The sequence below is a fragment of a genome, unplaced genomic scaffold (assembly GCF_019419815.1).
Source record: "Pyrus x bretschneideri cultivar Hongxiangsu unplaced genomic scaffold, Pyrus_bretschneideri_v1 Contig34, whole genome shotgun sequence".
Lineage (NCBI taxonomy): Eukaryota > Viridiplantae > Streptophyta > Magnoliopsida > Rosales > Rosaceae > Pyrus > Pyrus x bretschneideri.
The window spans coordinates 4,684,592-4,693,971 of record NW_025999657.1 but is presented as its reverse complement, the minus strand read 5'-3'; the positions used below and the strand labels follow the sequence as shown (position 1 = coordinate 4,693,971).

Below are 9,380 nucleotides of genomic sequence, written 5' to 3'. Positions count from 1 at the left end.
AAGTACCCCTTGGTATGCCGATTTGGTCAATTTCTTGGTGACTAAGCAAGTTCCTAACACCCTAAGCAAGGTTCAACGTGATAAATTGATACATGATGCAAGATTTTATGTGTGGGATGATCCATATCTATGGAAATATTGCCCAGATCAGATTATTAGAAGATGTGTGCCAACTTCTGATTTTAACTCAATTCTAGCATTTTGTCATTCTTATGCATGTGGAGGCCATTTTGGTACCCAAAGGACAGCTCGTAAAGTGTTAGAATCTGGTTTTTATTGGCCTACATTGTTCAAAGATGCTAGAATGTTTTGCTTAACATGTGATAGATGTCAAAGAACAGGTTCTATTGGTGCAAAAGACCAAATGCCGCAAACACCCATCTTCAATGTTGAAATCTTTGATGTTTGGGGTATTGATTTCATGGGTCCTTTTCCTTCTTCATTTGGTTTCACTTATATTTTGCTTGCGGTTGATTATGTTTCTAAATGGGTAGAAGCAAAAGCTACCCGTACTAACGATTCTAGAGTGGTTTCAGATTTCATCAAGACTAACATTTTCTCTAGATTTGGGATGCCGCGGGTATTTATAAGTGATGGAGGTTCACATTTCTGCAATAGGACCATTGAGGCACTCTTCAAGAAGTACAATGTCAAGCATAAGGTTTCAACACCTTATCACCCACAAACAAGTGGCCAAGCTGAAGTATCAAATAGAGAGGTCAAGCAAATCTTGGAGAAGACCGTGGGGCCTAACCGGAAGGATTGGAGCATGCGTTTAGACGATGCACTATGGGCATATCGCACTGCCTACAAAACACCCCTAGGGATGTCTCCATTTCGGCTAGTTTATGGAAAACCTTGTCACTTACCCGTGGAGCTAGAGCATAAGGCACATTGGGCCATCAAAACGTTCAATTTGGACTTAGATGCTGCTGGAATGCATCGGAAGCTCCAATTGAATGAGCTTGAGGAACTAAGGAATGAAGCCTACGAGAATGCCCGCATTTACAAGGAAAAGACGAAGGCGTTTCATGACAAGATGATTAGGGGCAAAACCTTCACAATTGGGCAGAAAGTTTTACTTTTTAATTCTCGTCTACGTTTATTTCCCGGAAAGTTACGTTCTAAATGGATTGGACCTTTTGTTGTTACTAATGTTTTTCCACATGGTGCAGTTCAAGTCCAAAGCTTAAGGAATGGGGTGGAATTCAAGGTCAACGGACATAGATTGAAGCCATACTATGAGAATGTCGTGGGGCAGGTTGTGGAGGAGATCTCACTCCATGCCGTGGGCACCAATGGTGCCTGAACATGTTCTTCGTCCGGCTGCAAGACGTTAAAGAAAGCGCTACTTGGGAGGCAACCCATGCCATTCAACAAAGGAAGACCTAGAAAGCACTCCAATTCCAAATTTGCGTTCCTAAACCCTTATCTTTGTTGATTCTTTCTAATCTGCCTATTTAGTTGTTTTACTTGCTGTTTGTGTGTTTCTTTGTGTGATTTTATGCTTAAAACATTGAGGACAATGTTTGATTTTAAGTGTGGGGGGGTAACTAAGTGTTTTTCATGCAAATTCGTGGGATTTTATCACCCATTATTTCAAAACTTGTTCCTTGCTGTTTTTAAGTGTTTTTAAGCAGTTTTGGTGTGTTTTAGTATGTTTTGAATAAAAATCCGAAAATCAAAGAAAAATTTGAAAAATTTGTTTTAAAAAACCCAAAAAAGAGTTGTTTTTGTGTGTTTGTTTGTGTCTTAGGGTACCTTCCAACACAATGATGAGGATTTGGTTTTTAAATACATGGCTGTTAAAGAGAGTGATTAACATGGATGAAAGTTTGATTTACTCTATGTTTATGCTTGGTTGTGGTTATAACTTATGAATTCACATGCAATCATAAAAGAAAAAAATCAGTTTTTGTAACATGCTTGAAGGAAGGAACTCAAATTAACGCTACAACCTTGTGAGACTTGAACCTAAACGTTTATTTGGAGAGTTAAAATCTGTGCATTCTTTGTTTTCTAAAATCGTTGCATGATCTCATTATTCTTTGCTTGGTTGCTACTTAGAAGGCGTTTCATCATTTAGTTCCAAACACTAGAAGTCATGCCCATTTCATTCAAAGCATGGTATTGATTAGCATAACACATATTCAAGATGAAGTTGTGTAGTGACCACCACTTTAACCAAAAAGCCGTGTGCCCTACTCCATTATATGTTTAGGTGTTAACCCCATTGAGCCTTGTTTAGCCTTTTCTTTGTTAACCCACATTACCTTCACCTAGCCTAGATTAGGACTATCCATACCCTCGTTCTTAAAGTATAGTAAGCATGATTCAAATGGAATTCCTTTATGGCAGAAACCAAGTGTGGGGGAAGTAGAAAGAAAAGAAAAGAAAAATTCGTAAAAAGAAAAATTCGTAAAAAAAAAAAAAAAAAAAAAAAAAAAGTATGAAAAGAGTTGAACAACATGAGAAAAAGAGTTCCAAGGTGTTGTTTGTTGAAGAAAGGGTCCAAAAAGTTGAATTCGGCCCTAAGAAGTTGTTTAAAGTCTTCCCCTTGTGTTTTTAAGTTAATTTCTGCAAACTAAGTGAATTCTAAGTCTTAATTTCATTACTTTGCTTACTAATGCTTGAAGTAACGTTTGTTTTCCCTATCCTTTCTTTGTTAACCAATACCCCAAGCCCCGTTGCAACCCTTAAACTTCTATCTTGAGTGTTATGTGTTTCAATTTGTTGAGTTTGAATTTGGTATGAGCATATGGTGTCACTGGTTCTCGCATCTAAGTAGTAGCATTCCATTCATGAGATCATATCTAAACATGCCTATTAACTCCGGAAATTGCATTCTTTGTGATACATATATGTGAGCATTCGTTTTTATATCTACATCAATTCTCTCACATATAACTAGTATAGGGTGTGTAGTTAGAAAATCTGAGTGAAAATAGAGTGCAAATCTATTAAGGATAGAAGGAATTCTCTAAGGCATGTTACTACATTCAAAACATTGTTTTAATTGGTTAATTGTGAACTAGTAAGTAGTGACTATGATTAAGCATGTGCTTAAGTGTTAAATTGACTCAAATCTGTGGGAATGATAATCTTTAACATGTCATGTGCATTGGAAACCCCTGAGGCAAACGTTGGAAGGTTTAGATTATGTTTGTTTGTTTTGTCTTGTTTTATTTCTTTGTTTTGCTCGAGGACTAGCAAAAGCTAAGTGTGGGGGAATTTGATAGGAGCATTTTTATGCGACTTAATTGGCTTGTTCTCATGCATTTATGTTGTTTTTCCTTAGTTAGTTTAGTGTTTAAAGTCATTTTCGTGCAATTTCAGGTTTTAGTGTCAAAGTATGCAAAAAGAAGCAATTTGGAGCATTCTAGAGCATTTTTGGGCCAAGATTGGATAGTGCAAGCATGGAGGCATAAGGATGGACGAATTTGAAGGCTTGAATTCAGTTAGGGAGCTGCAAGGGGGCCTAAAAAACCTTATTTCTAGAAGGCTTTATCTAATCACACATGGTGCCTAATTTCTAGCTTGTCTCCTAGCCGTCCTAGCTTGTCTCCTAGCCGTCCTACCTTGTCTCCTAGCCGTCCTAGCTTGTCACTAGCCGTCCTACCTTGTCTCCTAGCCGTCCTAGCTTGTCTCCTAGCCGTCCTAGCTTGTCACTAGCCGTCCTAGCTTGTCTCCTAGCCGTCCTAGCTTGTCACTAGCCGTCCTAGCTTGTCACTAGCCGTCCTAGCTTGTCTCCTAGCCGTCCTACCTTGTCTCCTAGCCGTCCTACCTTGTCTCCTACCTTGTCCAAGCTACACACATATATCCTTTAAGTGTTTCAACTAAGTTCAAAAACCTTTCCTAGCCCTATAAATAAGGCTTTGCAGCAAGGCACTTGGGGGGATCACTCATTCACCCAATTTTCGTCCATTCATCTAGCCACACCACTCTATACATCCTAAAATCCTAAAAACACAATTCCAGCCAAACACTACACCTTGCCGTGCCTATCCTCCATCCAATTCCATAATCCCTGATCCTAAAACACATCCCAACCATCCCATCCACCTTTGTGCCGTAGCAAGGAGAAAGAAGGAAAGACTCTTGGATGCTCAAGCTTCGTCGTTGGTGCATTCTAGGTGTAATTCGTTTTATGATTTCAATGTTTAATTTATTTTCCTTTCATTTTGCTATGAACATGAGTGGCTAAACCCCTATTGGTTAGGGGTGATTTCGAAGCCATAACTATGTGTGCAAGTTGATTTGATAAATTCCAGTTATGAGTTCTTGAATCGTGAATGCAATTGGCTTAACTGTGAGAGTAATAACGTATTTGTGTTTGTTAATTAGGGGTCGACACTTAATTGGCTTGCATGAATATGATGCTAGAATATAAGTTTGTTTCACATAATTGTCACACACTTATATTCACAAGTAGTGAAGGTTGCTAGTCACAATCGCGTTAAGTTCAATTCCTAGCATAAGTGTCATGATGTCATAGTCACAAGTGCTTTGTCAATGCTTATAGTTTTCATTGAACGTAATGATCTTTGATTGTATCTTTATTATGATGTCATGTAAGGAACTTTTGAAGAATGCTTTGGGTTGTCGTATGATGTCATCCAATTCAATAACACAAGGAAAACTTGAGAATTAACTAGTGATGTCATGGTTAATTTGGGGCATTGTCATTCATAATTCTATGAAGGAATAACTGGAAATCGAGTCATTTGCATACTTGTCATGTGTGGAGAAGGAACCCCTAACTAGTCCATCATCCATTAAAAACCCCAAAAACGTTTCAAAATCAGTTTTACTTTGCAATCTGTTTTCTCAACTTTAATTTCGTCCAAATCAAATCCCCCTTTACTTTGAAGTCTCAATTTAGTTAGAAATTGTTTTGGTTCATGTTTTTAAGTGTTTTGAGTCAAGTTTTCAACCAATTTCGTCCAAATTAGTGTAGGTGCTCAAAACTGCCCAGAAAGTGGTTTTTAGGCAGTTTTGAGTCTTCTAGTTGCTGTTTTGAGTTTTTGTTTTGTTTTAGTGTTTTAACTTTGGTTTTTCATTCTTTGAGTCCAAATTAGTGTTTTTAACTTTGTTTTGGAGTTCTTAGGTCAGTTTTCAAGAGTTTAGCAATCCCTCCTAATCCCCGGTTTTGAACGATCCCTACTTACATACTTTGCTACAATTGTCAGAAGAGGGTTTAATTTGTGTGCTTAATATATTTCGCATCAGCAGTCGATCACGGAGATTGTGGTGTTAACTTTTTCTGAGAGTGGACATCTTCCGCACTATAACAAAGAATATAAATCATAGTTTAACAAATGCTACCATGATGTTTGTTATGTAGGTGTCTGCTGGAAAAACAAATTGTAATTTACCTATCTTTGGTTTTTTTGGTTTGAGATTTTGTTCTGAGTGTGGCTATCGGCACTTTTTCTGCTGGTTCAATTTTGGGGACAACCAGATTGTGGAATTCTTTAGCAATTCTAGCAGAATTGGTTGTGTCTGTTTGGTCGCCGCGAGGTTTTTTGCTGTCAATGAAGGTACAAATTTATAAGGTTAGAGAACATCTAGGGAAGGGAGAATGGGACCAGTGAAAGAAGACAACTTTGGAAACCCAGCTTCGTGTAAATTTTATTTCTCCCTTGCGGCAAGAAGTAAAGAAACATGGAAATCAGTTTGATTTCTGCTGTGTTAGAATTATTGATACAGTGAATGCAGCACGGCCTTCCAGTGTTAAAATTAGTGATTCAGGTACAAAAACAACAAAAAATCATGTGCAATCGAATCAAGTGTTGAAAAAGCAAAGAAGAAGTAGATGTTCATTATGAAACCTATAGTAAGAAAAAACAGAGCTCAAATATGTTGGCTTGGTTTGCAATAGTATAGCTGGTAAGAATGCAAGTGGAAGAATTGTTCTGAAGAGAAATATATAATCAAAAGCAACTAAAAGTAAGCTATTGGAAGAAATTTAGAAACTCACAAACACCAACACTAAGTCAGACGCAAGCTCAACACAATTTAAATAGTAAAAATTCAAATATATATATATATGCTCTTGAATTGACAACTTCATCAAAAGAAGACTGAAATATCGTTGAACATTGTTTTGGCTAATCAAAGTTAAAACATAACAAACCAATAAAAAAAAAGAGTTAAATGGAATCCCATGGTCAATGGGGTATCAAATTGTAAACACTATAAGTCTAAAATTGTAGTATACCTAAGAGAAGCATGGTTTGGAAGATTGTAAACACTATAAGTCTAAAATTGTAGTATACCTAAGAGAAGCATGGTTTGGAAGATTTACACATGAGATTTTAAAGCAAGAGAAAACTTTACCTGTTATATTTGTCCAATTCATTAGGAAACAATGCTCTTTTTGAAGTCTTTGTGGGTGCAACTAACTGGGGTTGTTGATTTGGTCGGTGATAAGGCATCACTGGGCTGGGGGTCGCTTGAGTCATAATATGTATTCCTACGGAGGGAGTAGGTGTTTTTGGTGTGACCAAGGCAATTGTTGGGCTCGAAATCGGTTGATCTTGGAGTAGTCCATGAACTATGAAGTCTGTCTTTCCAAAGTCAGTGTTTTGATTTCCAAAAGAGAGCTGAAATTGTTTTGTTGTGCCGACCAAATTTTTTAGAGCTGGTGGAAGTATGAAAGGATCCTCATGTCCATCCTCTATCACCAGAGTGTGGCAAGAAACACGAAGTATTTTTTCGGCATGTCTTCCTATCATGAGGAAGTTTTGTTGATTTGTGCTATCTTCCATAATAAGATCTATTTTGAACCTAGGTAAGATGAGGATATTTGGTTGTTAGGAAAACAATACTGCTAATAGCAATCTTGTGGGTAATGTACCAAATGCAATAGAACTACTGTAATGCAGGGTATGCATGTATAAAATGGATAGAAAGACAAATTATTTAGAATTAATTTACCTCACATCAACATATTGTGCAGAATGAAAAGTGTATGTTTGAAAGTTTTGAGTTAATGAATCATGGAACAACATTATAAGCTGATTTTAGTTGCTGGCTCTATAATGTAGAAGCACAAATGGAAATGATGGTTCCCAAAGTTTGTAAGGCATAGTTTAACAATTAATATGATGTCCAAAAGTTGTGCACTGGAAGTTTAATTCCAAACTAATGAACATGTGTAAATATGGATAAGCACGACTAAAACACATAAAATAAGGATGAGTGCAACCCAATGACATAGAAAATAGATTGTTGTAGGCTACAATTCTTAACTGGAACAAATTTAAAAGGATATTTGACAATGATCCTATTTAGAATCACAGCTGTTAAGCAGAAAGTGATAACCAAAGAAGAATTTTCGAAATGATTGTTGAATGAATTTTTTATAGCAAGGCCTGGGATGCACACCATAAGGGCATCCTTTGTATGGATGAAGGATCATTTATGTATTATGTAATCCTTGGGGAGACGACTTATTTGTCATAATCGCAAGATAATAAAAAAGGATTCAACAACGTATTATAAGCATCATATGTAAAATAGGTGTAAAAGTATATTACCATGGTTCGGGTAATCTGTTTATGAACCCATGTTCATTGCACTCAAACGATTCAGAGTTTTTCTTGACAACTTTATGGCAAGACGGGCATGATTTGTACCACCAGCCCTTAGTTAAATCGAATTCAACAATAGTTGCTTGGCATACGAAACTTGCATTCTGTTATGGAAACATGAGGTTTTGAAATTAACTTTGCAAACATGGAGTATAAACAGATAGAGAAGCAAAGCAAGAGATGGTCAAGTTAGATGCAACATGAAAATCTATTAGTAAAAAGAGGTGGTTTCGGTGAATAGTTTGGTGATGACAAACTAACCTTGTGCAAGGCAGGATCAAGTAAAAGCAATTCGTCAATTGTTTTTGACTCAGTAGTAGCACTGACTGCACGGCCCGTATACATCTCAGCTGAGGTGGGCAGGATTTGAAGAGGTGATCTGCTATGCTTAAACCTGTTTTGTGCATGTTTAGGGTGAGAAAGATTAATCGAAGAAATATAAACGAAAAAGTTATTAAAGAAGGGTTGTCGATTTACTTGTGTTTGTATTCAGAGAGTTGTGGAATCTTTGGATTGAAAACACAAACGGTTGATCCTGTGCTTCCGAGAACAGGTTTTCCTGTAAATATGAGATAACAATTAACAAACTGAAACTTTAAGTAGTTAGATAAAGCATGGCAGGGTATAACCTTGGTATTGTTTTACTTTCAGGCTTGTGAAAGCACAAAATACGGGTGGCAAAAGTGCTTGTATTCCACTGGTCTCAAAACCTATTGCAGTCTCTCCCCATAAGGTTATTCTCACTGTTTCGTCTCTGTAAGTAATACAAAAGATGATGGTTTGGTATATGTCATAAATAGGGTGGCATATAAATAATATTTAGAGTTTAACGTAAATAGAAATTACCTAATGTTTTGCAAGTTTAGATTTCTCTTCTTTGCAACTCTTGTGTTCTGGATAGTGATTTCTTCAGTTGGTTGCACAGCCGTTAGGTAACCAAACACATCTACATATAATATTTAATGGGAGGAATGAGTGGACACTGAAGGCAACAAAAACATATAAATGATCAACTTAGATGTTTGAGCGGCACTTGAAACTAAATTTGTTACCTGTAAGCTCAACATCGTTGTTGATTCTTTGATGAAGTTGATTAAGCTCAATTAAATTGAACCAGTGCATTGGGAGTTCTTGACTTGTTTTGTGAATAGGAACGATTGTGGTTTTCCTATTCAATTCAATGATAGCTGCATGAGGGACAACCTTGCTCGATCTCTTGTTGTGAATGACACGAAATTTGTTGATTTCATATGCATTGCCGACACTTAGATGGTCCAAAAAAAATTGGATGTCTCGACCGTTGATGGTTCCGTGAACCGCATCTCTCTTTTAGAAGGAGAATTTTAAGATTAGACATAATACTAAATGAGTGGGATAACATTTAATGCATATAGTTTAAGAATCACGTAAACATGCAATATAGTCTACTTGTGGCTACTTAGATAGCATTTAAGATCATATGCAAGATAACAGTGGAGATTAGTCAAAGAATCAAATCGGTAGTAGTTGAAGCAACCTTGCAAAATGACATTTAGTTTGATTTGTATAGGAACAATGAAGAAAAATTAAGGAAAAGAAGACTTGATAGTTCATACTTAGTTTTGTTTCTAGAGGCATAAAAGCTTCCTCAAACAGAACAAAATATAATATTTGTAGTGAAATCCAAAGATAGGAAAAGTGTGCATGGTGCACTGTGAAATTATTATTTTTTTTTTTTTTTTTTTTTGAAGAAAATTTATTGAAAGCCATGCCATCATATGAAGAAAATAGGTTTTTCATTTGTTG

At 36.6% G+C, this 9,380-nt stretch overlaps 1 protein-coding gene across 1 annotated transcript; it reads right to left on the bottom strand.

Annotated features, from left to right (window-relative positions):
- Positions 1–5,221: 5,221 nt before the first annotated feature.
- LOC125480539 lies at positions 5,222–8,542 on the bottom strand. Its single transcript, XM_048591478.1, has 7 exons — positions 8,442–8,542; positions 8,225–8,349; positions 8,073–8,154; positions 7,857–7,989; positions 7,542–7,699; positions 5,376–5,528; positions 5,222–5,285 (listed from the first exon to the last, which is right to left on the bottom strand). Exons 4-7 carry the CDS (start codon positions 7,938–7,940, stop codon positions 5,237–5,239), a joined length of 444 nt encoding a protein of 147 aa, XP_048447435.1. The 5' UTR covers positions 7,941–7,989; positions 8,073–8,154; positions 8,225–8,349; positions 8,442–8,542; the 3' UTR covers positions 5,222–5,236.
- Between the last annotated feature and the right edge of the window lie 838 nt (positions 8,543–9,380).

Excerpts from the sequence above, each read along its gene's own strand:
- LOC125480539 (XM_048591478.1), bottom strand. The coding sequence starts at position 7,940 with ATGTATACGGGCCGTGCAGTCAGTGCTACTACTGAGTCAAAAACAATT. Across the intron at positions 7,700-7,856 it reads TTGATCCTGCCTTGCACAAG|AATGCAAGTTTCGTATGCCA; the intron begins GTTAGTTTGTCA and ends TTTCCATAACAG. Across the intron at positions 5,529-7,541 it reads AACAGATTACCCGAACCATG|CAAAAAACCTCGCGGCGACC; the intron begins GTAATATACTTT and ends CTTCATTGACAG.